The sequence below is a fragment of the Scaptodrosophila lebanonensis genome, unplaced genomic scaffold, assembly GCF_003285725.1.
Source record: "Scaptodrosophila lebanonensis strain 11010-0011.00,11010-0021.00 unplaced genomic scaffold, SlebRS2 tig00000024-arrow-pilon, whole genome shotgun sequence".
Classification (NCBI taxonomy): Eukaryota; Metazoa; Arthropoda; class Insecta; order Diptera; family Drosophilidae; genus Scaptodrosophila; species Scaptodrosophila lebanonensis.
The window spans coordinates 17,896,633-17,921,883 of record NW_022060538.1 but is presented as its reverse complement, the minus strand read 5'-3'; the positions used below and the strand labels follow the sequence as shown (position 1 = coordinate 17,921,883).

Here is a 25,251-nt window from a genome sequence, read left to right as displayed (position 1 = left end):
TAATAAAAGTTGTTATGTGAACACAATCGGACAACTATATCTTACAAAGAAATCTTTTTCAGACTAGATCAGACTACTGTACAGCCATACTAGCTGCCATAGAAACTATTAGGTTTTCGTATGGCTACCTTTTTTATTTAGAAATATAACGGAATCAAATTATATATTGCTATACTTATTGACATAGTACATGGTACACAGCTGGATTTGGATTAGAAATCTTTATCATATAGGAAACATTTCACTTATTATTATATTTGTATTTAAATATATCGTTTGTACAGCAAACTTTTTGTACGTTGTGCAAATGCATGTAACAGACAGAAGTACGCTTGGTAGACTCCCATAAGTTCCTGATCAGTAAAACAAGACTAGTCGATATGGGCATATCCCCCTCTTCTTTTGTCCGTCTGTATGAACGCAAAGATCTCGGAAAGTATAAGAGCTAGAATAACCAAACTTTGCGTTAATATTCCAAGCAAGTTTGTCTTTTCTTCCCCCACTTTCCGATATTATTAATTTTTGCATAACTTATGGCAAGTTTCATCAACTCTAAAATCAGTTATAGCCATTAATGCAATCTAAATGGGACCAGTTCGACTCACTTAAGTCTTCAAGCATTCAATTCTTGTTTGTTTATAAACATTTCGAAAACAATGTAGGAGAGGCCTGATTTCAAGTATGTGTTTGTTTGACAAACTTGATTTTCGAAAGATGGTCGATATAACCAATGGTATAACAAAGATTTAGTCGAATTTAGCTGTCAAAGGATCCATAGGCTTATATTTTATGCAAAAGTGGAGAAGTAACAACGTCTGTAAGAGTATATAACATTCGTGCCCAAAGCTATGTAGGTGTTTACCTTTTTTTTTGTAAATTTTTTCGCGCTGCTTTTGGCTGAAATTTGAATGCGCCACATGGGCACGGGTGGGGATAGCTGGAAAACTGTGAACTGGAATTGTTGCCGCAGTGTGTGCAACAGAGCAGAGCCAAAAATTAATTCAGTTGCAGCATAGACGATGCCTGTTGTTGCTGTTTTTTTGTTTTTGTTTGCTTTTTGCCGTTTGTTTGCTTTGTTCGGTCATTTTATTTGAGTTACTCGCATATTTTGCCAAGCCTAACGTAGCGGATCACTCACAGGTCACCGGCGGAGGGAGATGTAGAATCAGAAAGGCAGCAACAACGGCAGCAGCACGGCTAGGGAGCAGGAGCGGGGGCGTGAGGCTAAGGTTTTGGGATTGGGCGCAGTTTCAGCTTCAACTTCAGCCTCGGTTGTCGTTGCCTCACAGCGCATATGTACATACATATGTATATCTACATGCCATACTATACATATGTATGTATGTCTGTATGTATGGCTGTATGTATGTCTGTATGTATGTATGTTTGTCTATCAGTACATCCAGAATGTCTGTCTGTCTGTCTGTTTGGGTATGTACAAGTGTTCACATATAATAGGCGTGACAAGCGCGTTACGCTTGGCTGACGCCCAAAATAATCAAAGACAAAGACGTTGTAGATGACGATGATGATAAGGGGCGGGGAAGCGGGAACGATGTGAATAGCTCGAGTATGATAATTACAGAGTGTTCTCTACTTATTGTTATTACTGATGTTGCTGTTGTTTTTGTTGCTGACGTCGCTGTTGCCTTCGCTCTGCACATTTAGTAGCTGCTTAACGAGCTCGGATTCTTCAAAACCGCCCGTAAGTCCAAATTGTACCATTATGAAGAGGTAGGAAATAATTGCCGATAATATGATCAGAATGAATTTGTTGTCTAGCTTGAAAAAGCCCAAAATTTTGATTTCCAAATGTTGCACCTTCAACTGGCTGAGAAAAGATTCGGCCTGCGAAGAGATCGAAAATATAAAGGGATATCAATTTTTATACCCTGTACCCGTAGGGTAAAAACGGTATGTATATTAGGTTTGTGCAAAGTAGGTAACAGGCAGAAGGAATCAGCATGATGAGAGAAATCGATCTAAACATGTCCGTCCGTCCGTCTGGATGAACGCAAGGATCTCAGAAACTATAAAAGTTAGAATAACCAAAGTTGGTATCCAGGTATCCTAGGTCCGGGAAAGGACGAGTTTTTTTTTCGCTGTTCTTCACTGGCTCATACAGTCATACAAGCTAATACTTGTAGATGTTCAGTTTGGCTGATTTTATTTGAAATATAATCTCTCAAAATGTAAATATCGCTCCTTTGTGATATTTAATAGTTTGGTAACTCTAGCTCTTTCAATTTTCGAGTTTCTAACGTTCATACAGACAGACAGGCGTGCCACTGGATAGGCGAATATGTAAACGGATTTGTGTGATCTAAATGAATAACTATAAAGTACCGATATATCAGGTTATAAATGTTAATGCTTACACTCGCATCCCACCGCTGATCGATGTCCGTGCATACAATATCTAGGGGCAGGCGTTCCGGTAAGTGGGAGTTTTTGACCGCAGCATCCGCACACATCAGGAGCAATACCAAGTTGGCCATTTTGTTGCCCGCCATTATGAGTAAGACCAGACCCATTTCACTCTTTTCCAGATAGAGACAGAAGCATTGGTAGAGTAGTAATAAGGCCACCTCAAAGTTGTAGTAGACGCAAAAAAAAATTTGCCACTGACAGGCACTACAAAAACATAGGGTTAGATCGTATAACTCTCTATAGATGATAGCGCATTCGTCCAGCTCATCGGAATAGTCACAGAGAAGTTGCATGCGTCGATAGTCCGTCATGCGCTGGCCCAATAAATCCTTCTCCTCCTCAATGGGTCGCATGTGTTCTAGCATTTCCTGGATATGGGTACCCATTTCCTTATACATAAAGCTCGTAATTAGTAAGGCTGAAATAAGCAGATTGTAAATGCTTAATTCTTGAAGATTATAAAGGTTTATAAGCTTTTTATACTCTGTACATGAAATGTACAAGAGTATATTAGGTTTGCGCGAGCTGAAAAATGTAACAGGCAGAAGGAGGCGTGACAGACCCCACAAAGTATATATATTCTTGATCAGCATGACAAGACGAGTCGATTTAGCCCTGTCTGTCTGTCTGTCTGTCTGTCTGTCTGTCCGTCCGCCCGTCTGTCCGTCCGTATGATCACCAAGATCTCAGAGACTATAAGAACTAGAGACACCAAATTTTGCACAAAGATGCCTTATGTGTGTATTCTATACGAGTTTGTTTTATTTTTTTTATTCCCCCCCCCCCCCCCACTTCCCCCCTATGGGGGTTTTCCCGATTTTCCATTCGTATAATCGCCTATATCTCGGAGATTATAAGACCTAGGAACACCAATCCAAGATGTCTTGTGTGAATACGCAGAAAATGTATAAGTTGGAATTTCCCTCCCTCCTCCCTCTCCTCCGCAAATCGCGATTTTCTCTAACTCCCGTAATTCTTGGAATTTCGAACTAATTTTGTAAATACCCCCAGTTAGTAATCATGTGTCTGTACGCCAAGTTGCACTATGATAGACCGATTTAACAAGAAGTTATAGCCATAAATATATTTGCTGCTGCAGCGCTGCTCAAGCGCTGCCCGCAGCTGTTGTTGATGCATGTGTACAGAGTATTTCAAAGTCGGGACACCCGACTTTAGCTTTTTTACTTGTTAAGTGGCAAATTTTGGTCAGACAGGCAAATAATTTTCACATTATATTGGTACTTCAATAAGAACTCTATTTCTAATTATGTGCGCTGATAAAATGTCTCCCTAGATTATCTGATAATCAAAGATTATCATATTATCATATTATTATATTATTATATTATTATATTATTATATTATTATATTATTATATTATTATATTATTATATTATTATATTATTATATTATTATATTATTATATTATTATATTATTATATTATTATATTATTATATTATTATATTATTATATTAATATATTATTATAGTATTATATTATTATAGTATTATATTATTATATTACTATATTAATGTACTATTATATTATGATATCATACCCATAAAACACATGTCCAGCACAAAGAGCATACCCAGCCACATATACATGCCGAACATGGCGGCCAGAAGGCGTCCTTCAATCACCACATGATTAACCATAAACAGTTCCACCATTTCGTGAACGCAACCCCAAAGAGTTATAAAAAATTTGAGCGTACAGAGCACCAGAAACTGGGTGGGAAGCATCCTCGATGATTGCGTGAAGGCTGAGATGCGTCGATAAATTGCCAGATATCGATTCAATAAAGATAAAATTTTTCTTTCACTACGTGATTGCACAATAAAAGATCCAACTGCAAAAAGGACCACCGATAAGGATTGCAGCTGAGCAAATAGATCTGCATAATTTTTAGGGGATTTTTGGAACTCAAAAAAGAGAGCGGGCAGCACTCCCCAATAGATAATCACAACGACAAAGCGCCAGATGAGCAGAAGCCATTTGTTTCTCCGCCGACGGTTTGGAGTGAAGAGCAAGGGATTCCGATTCAAGCGGCACGATATCAGCGATAAAGCACACGATACTTTATAGAGAAATAGAAGCAAACGACGTGTATATCTTTCGGACCGACTCTGAAGTATAACTTTTTCTTTCCACTCTGGTGTACTGTGCTTGAGCATGGCTAGAAGTTGACTATTAAACAATTATTTAATTTGACATAGCTAGACCAATCCTTTTTCAGACACAGTGGTCTGAACTACAAGTATATTTATACTTTCTTGATTTGAAAAATTAGTTCAAATATATAAAAGTTACTTAGCTTAACATTTTTGTAATATAAAAAACTCTTCAATTTTATTTAGCGATATAATAATTATGTTTAATACTAAACTTGTCTTATCTTTAAGAAATGAAACCTTAACATATTTAAGTTATTTTAGCATATATCTGAAATTTGTGTCTATTACAAATCTATTCGAATCTATTTAGATTCTAGAATAAATTTAAGTAATTTTATTAGAATCTAAGCATTTTGGAAATTTAAAAAAGGGTCTACTGCCGCTCAACATCCTCGATAGTATAGTGGTTAGTATCCCCGCCTGTCACGCGGGAGACCGGGGTTCAATTCCCCGTCGGGGAGGAGGTGTTCGTATGTAGCGTTTTCAATTTTTATTGCGTTTTTTAATTAAATTTTTGAATGGCCGAAGAAGAATGGCAGAAGAATTAACACAAGTCGTTAAATATAGTTTGCATTCATAAATTAAACATTTTTGTGTTATATCATTAACAAAAATGTTGCGTTTTTATAAAGCCAGCCTTTTGGTTTTGGTTTCCCTATAAAATGCACTCAGAAGAAATTGTGTTAAAAAAGGAGAAGCTACCTTTTTGAACAAAAAAATTATAAATTTTGAATTTAAGTATTTAATTTCCCAAAATTTGTTGTCTATTATTATCGATACTATTATGTTTCCCAATGAAGACAATATATCCTCGACTTTACAGTTAGGTTTGATTCGAAATTTGATTCAAGCAAGCACAGTACGCAAATAAGTTAAAAGATATCGTATCCAAAGCTTAATTTCTTAACACAAAATTTGGTTTCTAAATCTTAGTAAGCTCAAATCAATCAAAACCCCATATACTATGTGTATACATACTTATAAGTCGTATACTTTTGGGCAGCTCTTCTCTTTTCTATTACCCTCTAGGCAGTGTGCCCTAGCCTGGTCCCCTGCGATTACATGCAGGATATATATAAATATCAAGGGCATATTGTCGATAAGAAAATACAATATTTATTTTGCTGTTGTTGCCTTTGTTGCTGTTGAATGTCGTTGCTATTTTATTAATTGAATGTGTAGATATCGGCAATTGCTTTTCACGCTTGGCTGAGTACCTCGCTGACTGATTGACTCCCTAGCTGACTCTGTGGCCTGGTTCGTGCCTCACATATTGCCGCCGCATTGATGGACAGGCACGCCCCTTCCCCGGTCTGGGACCAGGCTTTGACAGGCTGCCCCCATTACAAAAATTTTACTTCAATTCAGTTGCAAACAATTAGTAATGTGCTGTACATACGAGTGTGTATATATGAGTGGGGAATTGTGGGGAATTGTTGCTGTTCCTATTGCGACTATTTTGCTGTTGTTGCAAGTCGCCAAACACGTTTGGCCATTAGAATTCCGTCAGTTCAACGAACTCGGGTGCTATCCCAGGGAGTAGGCAGCAGACAACAGGCAGCAGCATTCGACAAAGTAGGAAGTGTTGTAAGCCTGGCCCGAGCATGTGAACGACTTTGACTGGCAATAGAAAAAGTCAACAGTCCACAAGTTGATTGCTAGCTCCAGCAACGGCAACGGCAATGGCAACACAACATCAACAACAACAACAACAGCAGCAACAAAAAGAGCTAGAGCAACTAGTTGCTCCTGGCTTCTTGATCATTGCCTTGTCGTCGCAGTCGTCGTTGTGGCAGCAAATGGGCGTGCAACCAGCCTTAGCGTTCATCCATAACTGGTTTACAGGTTGGGCAGCATCAGCATCAGCCTCAACATCAACATCCACATCAGCACCAACACGAGCAACCGCCCCAGCTCCAGCTCCAGCTTCAGCCCCAGCATATTAAGTATAGATAGCTCCTCAGGTCTAGTCAAGCGGCAGCAACATCCTTTACTGGCAACCAGTTTACGTACAGTTCTTACAACTTTGCGTGTTATTAGAGCTCAAGTACATAGAGTAATTGCAGCCGCATCAGGAACAGCAGGCAGCGCCCCAGCAGCCGACGCAGCAGCAGCAGCAGCAGCATCTGATGTTGACCCCAACGTGCGACGAGGCCAATGAACTGTCAGTAAAGACAATAGGGCTGGGGCATCAACATCAACATCTCTGCCTATATTGCACACTGGTTCCGGATCACATACAATGTAGAAACAACAAGTAGGGAAGCTAAAGTCGGGTGTCCCGACTATGAAATACTCTGTAGATATGCTATGTATAATTATAGAAATTTACAAAATTAAAAAAAAAACAAGAGAGAACGCTACGGTCGAGCAAGTCCGACAGTGAAATACCCTGTACCCAGGTAAACTTCCGACGCTGAGGTATATGCGCCTCTAGCAGAAGCAAAATGAAGAAGTAGAGCGAACTTGATGCTGCAGCTTGTGGGCGTAGTACATACTGGAGTGAAATTTATTCGCTAATAACTTTTCTTAGAATTAACCAATTTACATGAAATTTGAAATAAAAGTAGATTATGTATTATGTATTTATTATGTTTGGTTAAGATTGCTTTTGTAATGTGAACGGACCTAGGAGAATCTGGATACCAACTTTGGTTGTTCTAGCTTTTATAGTTTCTGATTTCTCTCTGCAGTCAACCAAAGTATCAGCATCAACAACAGCTGCGGGCAGCGCTTGGGCAGCAAATGTATTTATGGCTATAACTTCTTGTTAAATCGGTCTATCATAATGGAACTTGGCAAACGGACACATAATCACTAACTGGGGGTATTTGCCAAATTTAAATTCCAAATTCCGAACATTCCGGGAGTTTGAGAAAATCACGATTTGGGGCGGAGAGGGGCGGTGGAGGGGAATTCCAAATTACACATTTTCTACGTATACACATAACGCATCTTGGACTTCAAATTTGATGTCCCTAGGTCTTATAGTCTCCGAGATATAGGCGATTATACAAACGGCGTTACGGAAAACCCCCCATAAGGGGGAAGTGGGGGGAAAAAGGTCCCATCTTTGTCAGCTTAAACCGCGGAAGTAGGAATTGCTTCTTCACGTATTTAATATGTTCCTGATTCTTGCTTTAAAAAGTATAAGAACAAAATATTAAAATATATATAGCTTAGAAACAGTACTGCTTATAGTATAGTTTGTGGATCCTGAAAAGTGGTCGCTTGAATACAAAAATAATAATAATACTTGTAGTTTAATGCTTAGAAAGTGTGTAGATCTGTGCAGTTCTTCAAACCTTTACTCACATAATGTCCACTAAGTTTTCAATCTTTCAATTTATAGTCGTGCTCTGAACGTTTTTTCAGTTTAATAATACTCGTATGATTGTTAGGTGATGTGGCACGCGATCGCTTTTGATTCCTGTAATAACTTTATCTCTAGCCCTGTAATCTTTTTGTTGTTATTCAAACGACAGCAGACAAAAGGTCGATTACAATTAGCCATATTTGAATTCTGAGTGATTAATAAATAATATATAGTAAAAATATTAATACTGTGCATTTTTATACTCTGTACATGAAATATACTTGTACAAGAGTATATTAGGTTTGCGGGAAGTGAAAAATGTAACAGACAGAAGGAGGCGTGGCAGACCACACAAAGTATATATATTCTTGATCAGCATGACAAGACGAGTCGATCTATGTCTGTCTGCCTGTCCGTCCGTCCGTATGAACACCTAGATCTCAGAGACTATAAGAACTAGAGACACCAACTTTTGCACAAAGATGCCTTATGTGTGTATTCTATACGAGTTTATTTTTTTTTTGATTTTCCCCCCCACTTCCCCCCTATGGGGGTTTTCCCGATTTTCCATTCGTATAATCGCCTATATCTCGGAGACTATAAGACCTAGGAACATCAAATTTTAGTCCCAGATGCCTTGTGTGAATACGCAGAAAATCCCCAGGAAACCGCGATTTTTTCTAACTCCCGTAATTTTGGAAATACCACCAGTTGGTTATTATGTGTCCGTGTGCCAAGTTTCACTATGATAGACCGATTTAACAAGAAGTTATAGCCATAAATATATTTGCTGCTGCAGCGCTGCTCAAGCGCTGTTCGCGGCTGTTCTTGATGCTGGTGCTTTGGTTGACTGCGAACATGCTTACACAGACACGAATAGATGCGCATAGGCATACATACACTCACACAGACGCAATTGCTATGTAAATGTGCAATTATACACCCTTTACGTGAGTTCGAATACCGAGAAAGGTAAAATCGATCAAATTTTTTTTATTTTAATTTTCTTATTTTTTTTATTTTCTATAATTATTGTAAACATATGTACAGAGTATTTCAAAGTCGGGACACCCGAATTTAGCTTTTTTACTTGTTGTTGCTGCTTTGGTTTAACTTTGTACAGCATATAAACACGCAGAGACACGATTGTGATGTAAATGTAAGCTTTTGAAACAGTACATGAACATGTCTCCACTTTTGTATATATGTGTTAAATAATTTGTATTTAATTTAAATAATATAATTTTTTCAAATTAATTAAAATTTTTCCCATTTTTTCCTTTTTGGTGGGAGGTACAGGGTATTTAAGAGTTGAGCGTGCTCGACTTTAGCATTCCTTTCTTGTTTTAATTTTAAAACTTTTAGAGGCACCCCAAAAAACTTCCTATTCATTTATCAATTGATTACGATTTGAATTCCTCATTATTCGAATTATTTTCAAAATGTCATTGTCCAGAGCAAGCAGGAATATAATTTGCACTGTTTTTAAGTGAAACTTTTGAGGGGATACTTGTTACTTCACGGTTATGTGTGCTGGATCGGCACGGTTTCGTTACGGATATGACGTCAGCCAGAAGCACAAGCAAAAGACCGATCGCGTGCGAACTTACAAAAACAAAATAGATTAAGTTGTCGCCAGCAAAACGCACTAGCAGATTGAAATACACGTAGTGCGTATGTCGTTGCTGGATTTTCCTTAGAAATTACGCAAAACTCTACCGGTCATTTTTGTTGTGTTTCCGATTAATAATTTCTTTTTTGATTTTTAAAAATCGATCAAATCGATTTCATTCAAAGGAGGGACTTCAATGTTAATTTGGCTTGCAGACGATGCGAAACCATTGGGTGCGTTCAGCAGGTCGTAGCGATTGGTGATTTACGATTGTCGTTGATTCCGTTGTTAGTGCAGACATTATCTTTACAAATGAATAGGTCAACAAATGAGTCTATCTAATATAAAATCGTTAGTCTTTATCACTTATTTCTCTTATCACAACCCCATAGTTTCTTACTTGAACGAAGACGAAGTGCTTAGTGTAAAATTTTATTTTATAATTGGAAAAATTGATTACTGAATAAATACAAAAAAATTTTTTTTAAATTTTACTCAAAAATAAAGTATTCCAAATAACCACGAAGTTTCACTCCAATAGGTGTTAGAAACTGCTCCATTCAAAGAATATCCCCCTAAATGTAATAGATTTTTGACCCCAAGTACTTGCAATTAATGTGCAGTTTTTTCCGAGTGTAACTCAATCGATTTTCGTCGCCAAGTTAAGCAACTTTGTTTTCAATTTGTTGTGAATCTGGACCAGTGTGCTCAGCGAATGGTGTATGTTTGATTGTGTGCGTTGTTTTTTGCTAAATTGGAAATAATTGCAGCGAGTGCGAGCGCAACTGCAGCAGCGCAGCAATAACAACAACAACAACGAACATAAAATGCACGTGTTGCTGTTGTTATTTCTGTTATCGTTGTCATCTGAAATGCTGCGTTGAGTTTTCCCTTTTTTGGATTTTCTTTTTGCGGCCACATTACAAAAATATACTTACACGAAGGGAGAGCTAAAAAGATAGTAGGAGAATCTGCGAAAGCGCGTACGGCCTGCTGGAAGCGCAATGCAAAAACAAGAAAGCAAGCAAATATGAGAAATGTGAAAAAAAAATGAGCAGCAGGAAAATACATAATCACCATAATAATAGTAGTAAAAAAATAATAATAAAGTTGTGCGTTGCGCGCGTCGCGTAACAATAAAAAGGAAAAGGTTCAACGACATTAGGAGATTAGAGAGCATTCACATAAAGACACACACACAAACACACCCATACACACGCACACATGTCTGAGCATTTTGTTTTTTACAACACAATACAATGGCAATGAACGGCCTGCCAGCATAAACATGCATGCAAACGTACATACATTTGTATGTACATACATATATATGTATGTACATACATGCACATTTGAATATGCCCGGATCGATGTAAGTGCATTTGTGTGTGTGTGTGTGTGTGTGTGTACATTCAATCGCAGCAGCTAAAGAAACAACAACACCAACAACAACAGCACCGAGCTATACCTGATTCATCGAAGCACTCGTAGTTGTCGTTGTTGTTGTCGGTGCCATCGCTTACATATGTATGTATGTATAGGAAAAACAAAAAAGTCATCGACATCCTATGGATTGTTATGTGTGGCAGCTAGAGAGCTCCGACCGGAGTCGGAGTCGCAGTCAAAGACTTTGTCTGCAGCAGCGGCAGCGCAGGCCGAACCAGAGCAAGCCGTGCCACTGGAGGGCAGGACAGGGCATGGCATGGCAGGGCGGGGCAGGGCAGGGGTTGTGTGCTGCAACAAAAGGCAGCAAGAGACAGGAAAATGTTTTTCATTGTGCTGTTGTCTCGGAAAAGCTAACTAACTATAGCGCTGACAGCGAGCCCATGCGCTGCCAGACGGCGTCATTAGAGTTGCGGGAGACATGCCCCATGCGTTTGCATAAACAACAACAGCTCAGTATACAGTCCAGCTTCGCTAAAGCAAATATGCTGAAATAAAAAAACAGAATCGGAAATGACTCCATTCACGCTTATCAGAATTTTTGCATTGTATGTATCTAGGACTGTTGGACTAGTATGGGAGTCAAGGACTGTAATCCATCAGAAGAGTTTATTTTTTTTTAAATTTATTATTCATAGATTTCTATATTCTACTTGTAGTTAATGACCGCTTGCCTTTTTTAAATTTATTTCAATCTGTAAAGGGTATTATAACTTAACTTATTAAATTGAAATTAAATTTCAAGTCACTTTTGAAATAATGAAGCAGAAGTGTAACTTTTGGAGACGCGCCAATCAAATCATCTAAAACAACACCCAGTATACATATATGTACATACATACATACATACGTACTATGTATATAAATAAATGTTATCAGATTTGTTTGCCGTTTTTCAATTAAGCACAGAGAAGGTCAGTTACCTTTGTTGAAATTTATTTGCAAAATGTTTCACAAATTAACCTCGAGGCTGTCAAGATTTATTTATTTGGAATTTGTGTTTGTAGGAAAGTATATTCAAAATATGAAAATACAAATGAGAATAAATAAATAAAAACACAAATTTAGATCACGTTATGGGTGGGGGGAAATCAACTTAAATTTGTTCTAGTTCGTAAAGTATTCATGATGGGGCTTATTGGAAATGCGGAATTCGTCCCAAAAACCGCTTTGTTTTAAAAGGTATTTGTGTTTTAATAATATATATGTATGTAGGATTATAATATTATCAATAATATTATATAGTCTACTTATTTAGAAGTTCCTGAACATGTTGCACTTTTGTAAAATTATCGATTACCCTCTTGTATTCGTTTTCACCATTCGGGTAGGGGTATATGTTTTTTATGAAATACAAGTACGCACGTTTGAAACTAACTTAGCAAGTCATTATTTGCTTACGTGCAATAAGTGAGTATTTAAACAATTGAAAGTGAATATCGAATTGAATTTGACCAGAATTGAAAAGAATTCAATTCGATGGTTAGACTAGAGTTTGAAACAGCACGTAAGTAGCTCGTAAAGGGCGCGTTCGTTGTAGGGAATCGCAATTGCAATCAAGGCGCGTCAGTCAAGCCATGCAAATGACGGCGGCGGCCTCCCCAACTACTTTTTGGCGTGTGTTGCATAAAATGCTGCACTTGGCTGCAACTGTAGCAGCAGCGACAGGCGTGGATGGTGGATGGAGAAAGGGGCGCAGTAGCGGGTGCAGCAGCAACGACAGGAGGGGGAAGAATTGCAACCCCCACAGCCGCGCGACTGCTTATTTTTAATTTGGAAACTTAATTACAAACACACACTCACACATGCACAGTTATAAACAGACAAACTGGCTGAGTGGCTGTGAAACAGAGAGATAGAGAGAGAGAGAGAGAGAGAGGCGACGCAGACAGTTATGCAGTGAGGGAGTGAGAAGATCGTGATGCATTTAGCCCAGTGTCAGCAATTGAAGCGTCCGCGTCCGTTGCTCACACACAAGCACACATACACACACAGCAATATATACACACACACACATACACACTAGTTCACTCACTCAACGAGGAACGGGTGAGGGCTTTCTTGACCAATTTGATTAGGTTTTCAAAATCAATTTCCAGGGATGGTTCGTTCCATCGATCGCTTGTTCGTTCGTTCGGCCGTTCGTTCCTCGGGACCCATTACAAGTATATTTGTTTTGCTGCATTTGTGAGAAAACAAACAGCAGCGCCGCCGTGGCGGGGAGGAGCGGCATGAGGCTGCTTCTCTGTAGAAGGGCCTTTCTTTTTACTGCGTCTCGCCTTTGTTTGTTATCACTTCCACATGAGAATATTATGTTTGAATTGATTAAAGTTGCGGCGGATGTTTATGAGCAGGTAAACAGCAGCAGCCGCACGATCAACACTTCCACTTAACCCATTAACGTTCAAACACAGAGCTAAGGGCTTAAGGTTTCCCGCCAGAAAATAGAATGCCTAAACAAAATTATATACACACGTACGTGAATTTCACGCGCCAGGCATATGCCCAAAAAACGATTGTTTCTGTCGAACATTTTCAAAAATGTTCATAAATTTTACACAGTTTCCTATGGTGTAACAGCTTAGTTCAAAAGCTGCCTTGCTGTGGCATTTATATTCATATTCCTCTAACGTTTTGGACCACTCGGTGGGCTTTAATAGTCCACATGAAGCTTTGGTTTTATCCAGGTTCTCCAATTATATTGTATGTATATGTATATTTCTGCCCTTAATACGTTTCAACAAATAAATTTTTATCTATCTGTATTGTAGTAAGCAGTGACAGTTTAAATGTAGCTATTATTTGTACCCAACTATGGTTTGAATATCCAAAATATATGGGCAAGGTTCACAAATGTTTAAAAATGTACGTGTATGTATGTAAGTGTTTATAATAAATTTCCCTACTACGTTTTAACAGCTATTTACAGAAATTTATATTATTTTGGATTAAAAAAGTACAAATATAAAATGAAAATTTCTTAAAAGAAAAGTCAATTGAATTTAATTTAATAATAATAATCTCTATTGCTCTCTCATTTAAAAGATGTAATAAAGTCATCTGAAATTTTTGAAATTGAAGAAAAACTTTAAAATTAACTGATTCCCAAGGACGCAATCGAGCAAGCCCGACTGTGACATATCCTGTACCCAGATAAACTTCCGACACTGAGGTATATGCGCCTCTAGCAGAAGCAAAAGGAAGAAGAAGAGCGAACTTGATGCTGCAGCTTGTTGGCGTATTACCGGAGTGAAATTGTTTCGCTAATAACTTTTCATAAAATTAATTGGTTTAGATGAAATTTAAATCAAATGTAGATAATTATATATAAATTCTGTGTGCAAAGTTAGGTTAGCTTTTGAAATGTTGACGGTATTGACGAAATTCTATAGCGTTGGAAAGGGGGGAACATTCCAAAAAATAAAATAAACTTGTCCTTTCTCGGACCTAAGTGAATCTGGATACCAACTTTGGTTATTCCAGCTTTTATAGCTTCTGAGATCCTTGCGTTCATCCAGACGGACATGCATGTTTCATACTTTGCACAAACCTAATATACCATTTTTACCCTACGGGTATAGGGTATAAAAATTGCGCGGCTTTTCTTAACGGGAAGAAAACGCCAATGTAAAATCTAATCTAAAATCTATGTATATTTTAACTTATGTTTCATCGAACAAAGTTTTTTAAGAATTGTATAATTTTGATTTCTATTAAAGTCAAATATATTTAGAATGTGTTCTTCGCTCTCAGCCATTAACGCTAATGTCCACATCAACAACTTGTACGCGTTAACGTTATAACTAACGTACGCGTTATAACTAAGCTAATTACCAAATTAATTGATCTGGGGCCCTAGATAAAACTGGCATTAGAGCGGTGTTTGGGTTTTATGGATGCTACAAGAGTTATTTGAACAATTTAGCGTTCATTTGTAAATCTTCTAATTGGTAATTCCGTACTTGTGGCTGCGCTTGGGATGAAATAATTGGCTACAAATAGAAGAAGTATTACTCCAGGCAATACCTTGTCCAATTGTATAAGCCAAGCAGTTCTAGACGTGCTATAGAATTCGATATATGCTTAAAATAGGCTTATTGTGTGTCTAACACAAACACAAAGTAAGACGAAAATTGCTTGAACATGGTGTTCGCGCATTTTCAACAAAATTGTTGCCGTTAATGGAATTTACAGTTGGAGCTCTAAAGCGGTTATTTTGAATTGCCGGCTTTTCAACGCTGTCGTTAACGGCTTTTACGGCTAAACTGCAACAAACCTGTCGATGAAAGTTCTGAGACGACGACAATTTTGGCTGACTGGCGTTTTGGCGTGCAATTTTCAACAGCACGCTCATTAAGTAAAGCATGACGGACTAAAAAAAACAGCAACAGCTACAAAAACAAAAAGAATAAAACTAAACTATAGAACTCCAGCGAAGACGATGACGATGACGTTGACGATGACGATGAGAACACCTGACAATTTGTTAATGAGCGCAACAGTTGCCAACTTTGCAGCGGAGCAGGAAGCGAAGCGTGCGCGCGCCAAATGATAAAACCAAAGCCAAAGCATGAAACGGATGTCCTGCAGCTACAATAACAGCAACAGCAACAACAACTGGTCATGTAGTTTTGCCGGTAACTAAAGTAAAGTAAACAAGCCAAAAAAAAGTAATGCAAAGCATTTTCTCACCATTCGTCCGACACCGCTACGCTTCGCCACGAACCACTGACCAGGGCGAGATTGCGAGGAAGACCGACGACGAGCAAGGGCGACGGATAAGTGAGGGGCGAGTGGTGAGTTGGCGAGCAGGCGAGTGCATTTTTTAGGCTTCCCCCGCTTATGTTGTTGCTTCTGCACTTGCCAGTGCAGGCAGCGGAAGAACATTCTTTTTGTCGTTGTCATGGGAAATGAAATGCGAAAAAAGTAAATTGAAAAAGAAAAACTTAGTTTGTAGAAGAGGAACATGACACATGTGATAAGAAAGTTTAGTCACTTAGCTTGTGAAAGCTTCATGCTAAGCACCAGCATATTCCGAATACTGGTAGTCCCCATTTCATGATAAATGTTCGTGTCACCTAATAGCAAGTGTAAATAATGTGAACATATGGTCGGCCGGCCCAGTGGTCGAGTTGACCTTTTTCCGATATGCATACGGCCCAGCCCATTTGTAGTGAAATTTAATCAACCGTTTAATGCCAAGGTGGAACATAATATAATCATGCATACGGACCTAAAGACATACATACACATATGTATGTACATATGTGTGTATATATACATAGGTAGGTTTATATGTTTGAAGGCGAGGGTGTGTGTTGCTTGGTGGCTGCTGATGTTGTTAGTGATGCTAAAGAAAAATGCCAAACTGGCTGGCTGGCTAGCTGGATGGCTCACTGGATGACTGGCTGGCTGGCTGGCTGACTGGTTGCTTGATGCCTGTCATATGTCAGTCTGCATCTCAGAGCCGACAGCTACAGTGGAAATAGCGTAAAAACAATCGACGAAGATGCAATTGTTTCCCCCTAGTACTGATACTGAAAAGTTTATATTTTAAGTCTGGCTTTATAATCATTTGTATGAACATAGTAGGAGAACATCTCATTTATAGAGTATTTAAACGGATAAAATGTCTGAGATTTCCACAGTAAAGTCATACCTGCATTATATTTCACTCATTTCTAACTCTCTTTGCATCCATATGCGATCATTACTGTAAAAGGAGGCGGCCGTTCTCTCTCACCTACAACAGCGTTGCTTAATGACATTTTGAGTTAATTGCTGCTTCTTCCTTAGCTCCTCAAATGCCATATGGGCCTATGTATGTATGTATGTACATATGTAGTTGATGGTAAATGAATATGCGTGCGTTTCCAGGCAACGTAATTTGACTACATCATCAACAGCAACAACGACAATAACGATATGAGGGGCGGGTGGTGGAGGCGAAGATGTGACTGTTTAAGTGATGCTGCCTCCTGCGAGACCGTTAGTATGGTACATTACACATATGTACATCTGTGTATATATACATACATGTACATCTGTGCATATATACATACATACATACATACATACATACATACATACATACATACATACATACATATCAACATATGTACGTATAGTTGGCAGCTACGACTGCAGTTGCCCATTTGGCGCGCATTTTTTGTTCAATTGGCCAACCAGTAGGTAGTAAACATGAACAATAACAACAACAACAACAATGTGCGCGTATCCTAGACAACAACAAGCTGCAACTACAACAACAGGTAGGCAAGCCTGTGTGTAGCGTGTAGGATGAGGCTCAGGCAGCGGCGTCGACGTTGACTGCGGCAGCGACAATATATTGGCAGCAAACCTGTTTTTATAATGTCAATTCGAATCCTACACGTTCATGTCCATCCACATCCACACGCATTAAGCGCGACAGTCACAAGTCGCGACCGGCAACGGCAACGGCGACAGCGACAGCGACAATAACAGCAGCAACAACAACAATAGTATCAACAATAAAGACAGGCTTGAATTTGATTTTGATTTCACCTGAGTGGCTGGGACAGCCTTCTCTCTCACTCACTCTTTTTTTTTCATTTTTGTCTTCTCTCCGTTGCGTGCCTTTTGTCAACGCTGCCAAGATCAACAAGAACAACAACAAGCTACGATTGCATTGCTCTGAGGTCGCTTCATAGTTGTTGTTGTTGCTCTTTTGCTTTTCGGCTCTGCTTTTTTTTTGTTTGTTTGTAATTGATGATGTTTATGTTGGGGTCCCTTTTGTATAAGGCAGTTGATTTAAAGATTACGCACCTATTGTATGTGCGTGAGTGTGTCAGAGCGTGCGTGTGTGTGGGTTGCGAGCGTGGCGTGCCTGACATGCCTCTATATGCATATGTTAATATACATATGCATGTACATGTGTGTGTGTGTTTATTTGAAATCTTAATTTATTCTAATGCATTTTATCTAATGGATATTGGTAAAAAGTCAATTGATATTCCAAAGGCGTACCCAATGCACGTTGACAGGGAATGTGATGGGATTAGAATAAATACACACATACATATAGTACACACACACAGATACATTGGCTTACAGCTTATTTTGTTCATTTTTTATTATTTTATTCTCGTATTTAGAGAGCTGTAACTATAAAACTATTATGCCTTTAACAAACATAGTGGTGCTATTCTAGATTAATAAGCATTAGCAATACATGATTACTACTATAAATATCTCACACATTGAAAAGCAATAAAACTGAATATTATCAGGTCACAGCTTAGTTTATGCAGCTAGTTCTGATATTATTATAGTAAGATTCTCACGTACAGTGTACCAGTAATGAAAAAATTAGCCCTGCAGTCAGTGAAAAGTTTATGCGTCAAGTAAAATGTTGTTTTCTTAAAATGTTGGAATTTTATTGGCACGGAACTGTTTTTCTTCTGACTGGGTAAAAGAAATAATGAACCAACAGGATTATGGTAAAATGTTTGAGGAAGTCAGGCTACCCCAAGCGACAGGAGACGAAAAGCCGTTGGTATGTAGGATAATGACCCATAACTTTCCAGGAAGAAATCCTGAAAATGGTTTGAGTAAAAGTATTGTCTTGTTCTCAGTCCCCAGAACTAAACCCAGAACAAAGAAAATGATGTGGATGAGGTGGTGGGTTTTACAAACAAACGACATCATGCCACAAAAATAATTTAAAATTGATATTTTATAATATATCCTGCTGAAATTTTTAAATATGGATTTCATCAAAAACTTTTTACTGAGTATATTTTTTGCTTACTTCTATATACTTGTACGATTAATTATGTTTTATTTGTTACCGCTTTAATTTAAAATGCTTAACCAGTTCTTTAAAACTATGCTTTGAAATTGGTTGCTTTTTTTATTTAATGTTAAAACAACACTACAGACAGATTATAATTCGACGCTTTTTAATTTTATGGCTAGGTAGAATTACACAGACAACTGATTTTTGATTATTGTTTCTTTTTTTTTTTTGTAACAGACTTAACTTGAATAGCTTCCTAATCTACTGAATGCAAGTAAACAGAATGTTCCTATGTTTATTTTAAATACTTCCAGATAAGCCCAATTTGTTTGCTTTCAGCGACCTTCCCAATATATTTTGTGTTATATTTAAGAGCTCATGGTCGTGGCTGTTTATCATTTGATAACCAACGACATTAAAATACAACACTTGCAATACAGTAAGAACTCTGTAAAGTATGTCATTGTAAAATATACATATGTACATATGTATGTACATATGTTGAAATGTTCTTTATAGATTAGTTTGACATCGGCATAATCCAAATAAAAATATAGTGTATAAAATAAAATGGTAGATAAAATGGCAACAGAATGGAATAAATTGTGTTCCGAATGTGTTACAATATAATCAATTTTTTCAATGCTTAATGAAGATTTTAAAAAAATTGCCTTTAGTTATAAACAGATTCACGTGGCTGCATTTCACAACTAATTGCAATAAGCATTTATATTCACCACGTTTTTAAAATTCCCGCACATAAAATACCCTAAAATTTACCAGCGCAGAAAATACCAAAACACAGCTGGTAGCTGTTTCAAATGTGAACCACATTAGTTCATTTCACTCACATGTTTAAAGATCTGGTTAATTTAACGGTCAATTTAGATATGAAAAATGGCATTAAAATATATGCTTGCAAGTGCCAAAATATCAATTGTAATGCTGTTATTAGGTTCGAAATAATAAATGTCTTTACAATAATCAATAAGTTAAGTTAAGTTTCATTAGCAAATTACAAGATGATTTAGTTCGTTCTGCTCACAACTTACGCTGCATCCCTGACTCCAGCTCTCCAGTTCCATGCGCAGGGAACCGGTTCAACAGTCGCAACAAACTCTTCGCCAATCAATCTCACGGTCTCGTGTTTGTTTTAAGTAAATTAAATAAATAGCGATTGAAATCAATTGTTAATAGACCTTCGGTTGCGTTACAATAGTAATTTGTGGTTCGTTGGAGAATTGGTGTGCGAAAACAGAGCGGCAAGAGAAAAGATGCGTCAAGTGTAAAAATTTTACGTGCGAAAATTGTGCGGCGCTGTCGTAGCTGATTGGGTTTGTATTTGTGCATGTACACATGTAGGTGTGTGTGTGTGTGCCGTTCGGTATTTGGTGTGGGAGACAGAAACTGAGGCAAAGGCTGTGGCTGAGGCTGAGCAATGCAAGCCAATAGCAAATCCTTGGCTAAAAATATAAAAAATCTTGACAAAGAATCAATGTCTTAATGGTTGGGCCCCATGTTTTAAGAGGGGCGGCACTTGTCGCGCAAGTGAATCCTCCTCTCACACGTAGTGTATAGTGCAGTGCCTGTGTGTGAATGTGTGTGTGTATGAGTGGTAAGGTCGCTACTTGGTGTCAAGGCATTTTACACAGCGGCAGTGGCAGAGGCAGCGGCACGAACCCAAGGTAAAACCTTCGCTGCCCGAACAGAGAAGCAGCATCCAACATTACAACTAAAACACGATGAGCCAACGGGTAACGGAGAGCTAGCTGGAGGGGGCAAGAGCAAGGAGCAAATGCACACCGCGCCCAATGCGCATCACAGGCTCGCATTAAATATTACATGCGAGTGTGTTGTGTCCTTTTCCCTGTAAGTGAGCGAATGAATGTGTGTGCATGTGTGTAAGCATGTGTCTTGTGCATCGTAAATTGTTGCATATTTAAATATTCATGCAGCCCCGCCTGCTCAGAGCACCACGGCCATTGCAACAACAGCTATTTAAGTATTTACGCTTAATTCTTCCTTTTTTGCAAACACAATTGGAATTTTATACGAATTTCTGTGCTATGCGCTTGCTCTGCACTCGCTGGCTCCCTACCTCTCCTTACTCTCTCTCCCTGTCACTGGCCCGCTCTTTCTCTCTCTCTCTCTCTCTCTCTCTCTCTCGTTGTAGCGCAGAGCGTGCGCGTGTTGGGGCTCTCTCGAGTGCCTCGACCCATCGTCAAAGGATGGCATACAACTAACTTTTTTTTGGCTTGTCCAAGTGTTGTGTTGCCTTATATGTTGCCTTCTAAATACAAAAATCGGAAACATTATAGTAATATGTTGTAGTTGGAATAGTTAACAGTCTCTGTTACTTGCACTAAAACTGCCAGGAGACCTTTTATGAAGCGCCTCTCAAGTAACGGCTCTTCAGTGTTTGAGTGTATGTGAGTGTGTGTGTGTGTGTATGCGTGTGTGTGTTGATGTTTTTGTAAGCCCCTTGTTTACCTTTTTGGCAATGCCTGCGTTGTCCTGGATGCTGTCGCCTGCCTGGCTGCCTGGCTGCCAGCTTGCCAGCTTGCCTCGACCAAAACCACAATCAACATTTCCGTTAGAAAACTCAAATCGTTGTTCAGCCGTTGACAGTGAAATGTTCCTTCCGCCAAGGAGTGTAGCAACAGCATCATCATCATCATTTAGTTAGCTATTGATAAAATTTTGAACACTTTGTTTGCTGCAGCGACTGTAATTGATTTGGGTTGTGCCCACCGTACCACACCCCACACCACCTTATACCACCTTATCCCTATTCCGCCCAACTCCCCGTTACCTGCAACATGTTTAAAATTCTCAAAAGCGTGTGATTGACACATCTGGCTGGATGCTTGATGGGCGACTGCTAAATATGGACAGTGGGGTGCTGATGCTGATGATGACGCTCGCTAACTGCTAACTGCCAACTGCTAATGAATGCCATTTCCGTTTGTCTTTTGTTATTACTGTCGCATTCGTTTATTACATTAACGCTACATTTTGCTCTTGTTGTCATTTTTCAGTTTCTGCAGCAAATGAATTTTTAACGAAACCAACAACGCAAGACAAATTTCTGGAACAGAATTGAGGAACAAGTTTGCCCACAAGCTTTAAGGCAAGCAGAAAGAAGGTGGAGCAGGAGGCGCAGGAGGAGTAGTAACAAGTGCTGGACAGCTGTTTGTTGTTGTTGTCTCTGGACCACGTGCATGCACGGTTGCTTGGCGGCAACAACAACAGCAACAACTACAACTACAACTCATCAATATTCCAAAAAGCAATTGAGCTAGGCATCAATTCATCAATTATTCAAAATGGCCGAAGACGAAATTCTCTTTGACGATGTCTACGAACTGTGCGAGGTTATTGGCAAGTAAGTTTAACGCACTGAATGTACACCTATGGTCATATGAATAGAGCAAACGATTTCATTACAAGAATAAAAATAATTCTTATTATATATCGCTTATATTTCCATGTAACTCCAGAAGACAAAACACTTTCATATACTGCAAGAATAATACAAACATAACCTTTAAAATAAATAGTAAACATGAACTCTTCTTTCTTTTATGATTTCCATTCATGAAAAACCATTTTGAAGGCATCTAATTGAAGACAAACGCTTTTATTTTCATATTCAAAAATCCATGAAGACAAACGCTTTTATTTTCATATTCAAATATCCATACAATTGGCCCCCGTGCTTTATTTACGTATATATCTTTCAGGAAGTGCATGACCTCTCGGCTTTTTTCTACTGTTTTTCATTTCATCTGTCCAACAAGCTTTTATCATCGTTATATTTATTTTTGTTATATCATGGCAATTCGTAATTTCGAACTAGTATATGATTCAAGTAAGAATAGGAAATGAGGAAAAGTTTGTCCTATTTTCGTGTTCATGACTGTATACATATAAACATATACATATATTTGTCTGTGGGTGGAAGAGGATGCAGCCAGGCTCGTTAGGTGTGAGAGTGGCATCTAATTTGTGTGTCCGCTGCCAACGCACTAAATCATCTGTCGGCAAGTTTTGTTGCTGCCATGGGACCCCAGTCCCCACTCAAGATGTATAACATGGCCAAGGCATATGGCTGGGATGAATCTGTTAGCCGATGTCAGTTTGTGTTGGCCTCGAGGGTCGCTAAGTGGCCTAAAAAAGTTTTGGCGTAACTTCAGTGTTAAAAAGTTTCACAACTTGCAAGTTTATAGATTGGCCTTTAAACGATGCGCATGTTTACCTTTAAAGCTTTTATGATTATTTTTATAGATTACATGCTAATTAAAACTTTCTTCTTCAACTTGCATTGCAGAGGACCATTCTCCATTGTGCGGCGTTGCATACACAGAGAGTCGGGCCAGCAGTTTGCTGTCAAAATTGTCGATGTGGCCAAATTCACAGCGAGTCCAGGACTGAGCACAGCGGGTAAGTGGAAATGGCCCCCCACAGGGCGCAAAAGCATCCCAAAATACACATCCCACATACACATACATATGCGTGCTTAAAAGCCTACATTCCAAATTACTTATGCTTTCAACATACAGTAGTCGACCAAATATATGAATATTCTGGCAAACAGAAAATACATCGGTACATGAAATGCCAATAATTGTTTTCTCTGTAAAAAATACCCACAGATTAACTAATCACTTTGTTAATCATATTTTCTAAACAAGATTTCTTACATTATCTTTAGAAAGAACGGAAGAAGTAATGAAAATAATTATTTATACGACTAGGGATCAGTTGAGTTTAGTTTTTTCCGTAGCCTGAAAGCCCAATGAGAAGACCTATCAGAAACCTAATTTTAAACAAAGAAGAATAATGTTGAAAATGCACTTTTTTTCGGAAAGTGTAAATGCTGCATAAGTTTTATGCTTTTTGTATATCGCTATGTTCTCACGGGCGGAAAACCTGCAAGCATTTCGATAGATAAATTTGATTTATGAACAAGTCTGCAAGAAAATGAATAAAAATTTAATTACGCCACCGTCCCAAAACTTATGCCGGCTAGTGTTTGTCATGTTTGAGGCGACCTTGCACGACAGGCACCTTGGGCGCCACGGCGAATGAATAAATTATAATTAAGCTAGTCAATTATTCAAAATTATGTAGCTTCTAATTGTGCAACACAAAATAGAAACAACGCTGCGGAAAGCGACAGCGGCAACGGAAGCAGAAGAAGCAACGAAAACAGAGCCGTAGGCACAGCCCCCGAAGAGTGGCACGTGTGCCAGCAGCGAAGACAACGCCCCATCCCCATCCACCCACTAGCCAATTAAAAAGAAATTCCTCAAGTGCCTGCTGGTGTTTCTTTTCGTCCTCCTGCTGCTACCGTTTGGACAACAAATGATGCATGGCTCAAACATAATTCACCAGGCCATAGCTAAGTCCATTAAAGCTGCCGGCAGCTGGTCCATCACTTCCACCTAGAGACTCGTCTATTGTATAAGATTGAGGGCAGCGCCGGGGTCAATATATAATATGTATATAGGACTGTCCCATTATAATTTTGCGCCACTTTGTCAACTAATTGCCGTCCATTACAATTACAGATCTGAAACGCGAAGCCACAATATGTCACATGCTGAAGCATCCGCACATCGTCGAACTACTGGAGACCTACAGTTCTGAGGGCATGCTCTACATGGTATTCGAATTGTAAGCCCGCCGAAACATTTCAATTTATTTACATACGGTGGCCATTGCTTAAGGGAAACTTTGCCAAGCGCTGATTTGAAAACCAGACTCAGTATATTTTTACTTTTCAATGCATAGGCATTCCTAGCATGAAACTTTTGATAGAGACATTTCACCTTTAAGATAAAAGAACAATATTCTACATTACACAACATCGTATATTTAATAATAAGAGGAGCATTATGCTATTTTACCCTGTACCCAAAGGATGTATTTAAAGGAGCCTCAGAAAGTAAAAGAGCTTGAATAACCAAACTTGGTATCCAGATTTTTCTAAGTCGAAGGAGGAAGGCCAAGTTTTTTTTCTTTTTTTTTTTTTTGTTTTTAATGTAACTCTATTCTAATGAACTCATTAAAAATCAAATGAATATTCAATTAATTTACGAGTAGTGTTGCTATAATAATATCTAATAGCTAATGTAGAAACTAGATGCAGTTTCATTATAAAAACACCAAAGAAATGTTAGACGATTTCTTACGAATTAGCGTAAAGTTATTTTAATTTGAAATAACACAGAGAGATTTGGGTTCAATTCAAGACTAAAAATTTTTTCCAGATATAAAAAAAAAAAAGAATTACAGGACCGGAATTACAGGACCACAGTCATTTTTATTCAGTCCCTGGAGACGTTTTTAAACACAGATTAAAAATTAAATAATGCGAAACGAATTAAGTCGAATAAAGTTACTAAGCACAGCACAGTGTAACAAATACTCATGTAGATTTCACATAACCTGGTCACACACTGCACACTGTTCGCTTTCAACTTAATT

General features: G+C 38.4%; 2 protein-coding genes and 1 non-coding gene across 6 annotated transcripts in view; 2 read left to right on the top strand and 1 right to left on the bottom strand.

Annotated features, from left to right (window-relative positions):
• Positions 1 to 1,518: 1,518 nt before the first annotated feature.
• On the bottom strand, positions 1,519 to 4,608 carry LOC115620463 (gustatory receptor for bitter taste 93a). Its single transcript, XM_030513694.1, has 3 exons — positions 3,990 to 4,608; positions 2,379 to 2,848; positions 1,519 to 1,848 (listed from the first exon to the last, which is right to left on the bottom strand). Exons 1-3 carry the CDS (start codon positions 4,606 to 4,608, stop codon positions 1,594 to 1,596), a joined length of 1,344 nt encoding a protein of 447 aa, XP_030369554.1. The 3' UTR covers positions 1,519 to 1,593.
• Positions 4,609 to 4,997: 389 nt separating this feature from the next.
• Positions 4,998 to 5,069, top strand: Trnad-guc. The gene has a single exon. It is a non-coding gene; the product is annotated as a tRNA-Asp (tRNA).
• Positions 5,070 to 19,892: 14,823 nt separating this feature from the next.
• Positions 19,893 to 25,251, top strand: part of LOC115621769 (peripheral plasma membrane protein CASK) — a 49,565-nt gene continuing 44,206 nt past the window's right edge. For all 4 annotated transcript variants that reach the window (XM_030515512.1, XM_030515510.1, XM_030515511.1 and 1 more), the window contains exons 1-4: positions 19,893 to 20,093; positions 21,798 to 22,144; positions 23,090 to 23,202; positions 24,333 to 24,438. In XM_030515512.1, the coding sequence (XP_030371372.1) occupies positions 22,086 to 22,144; positions 23,090 to 23,202; positions 24,333 to 24,438 (278 nt within the window). In that variant the 5' untranslated portion in view covers positions 19,893 to 20,093; positions 21,798 to 22,085. The remainder of the gene's footprint in view (positions 20,094 to 21,797; positions 22,145 to 23,089; positions 23,203 to 24,332; positions 24,439 to 25,251) is intronic.

What these genes read in the sequence shown, in the direction of transcription:
- LOC115620463 (XM_030513694.1), bottom strand. Translation starts at nt 4,608, where the DNA reads ATGCTCAAGCACAGTACACCAGAGTGGAAAGAAAAAGTTATACTTCAG. An exon ending in GCTGGACATGTGTTTTATGG is followed by an intron (nt 2,849 to 3,989) that starts GTATGATATCAT and finishes TGCTTATTTCAG; the next exon opens with CCTTACTAATTACGAGCTTT. An exon ending in ATCAGCGGTGGGATGCGAGT is followed by an intron (nt 1,849 to 2,378) that starts GTAAGCATTAAC and finishes ATCTCTTCGCAG; the next exon opens with GCCGAATCTTTTCTCAGCCA.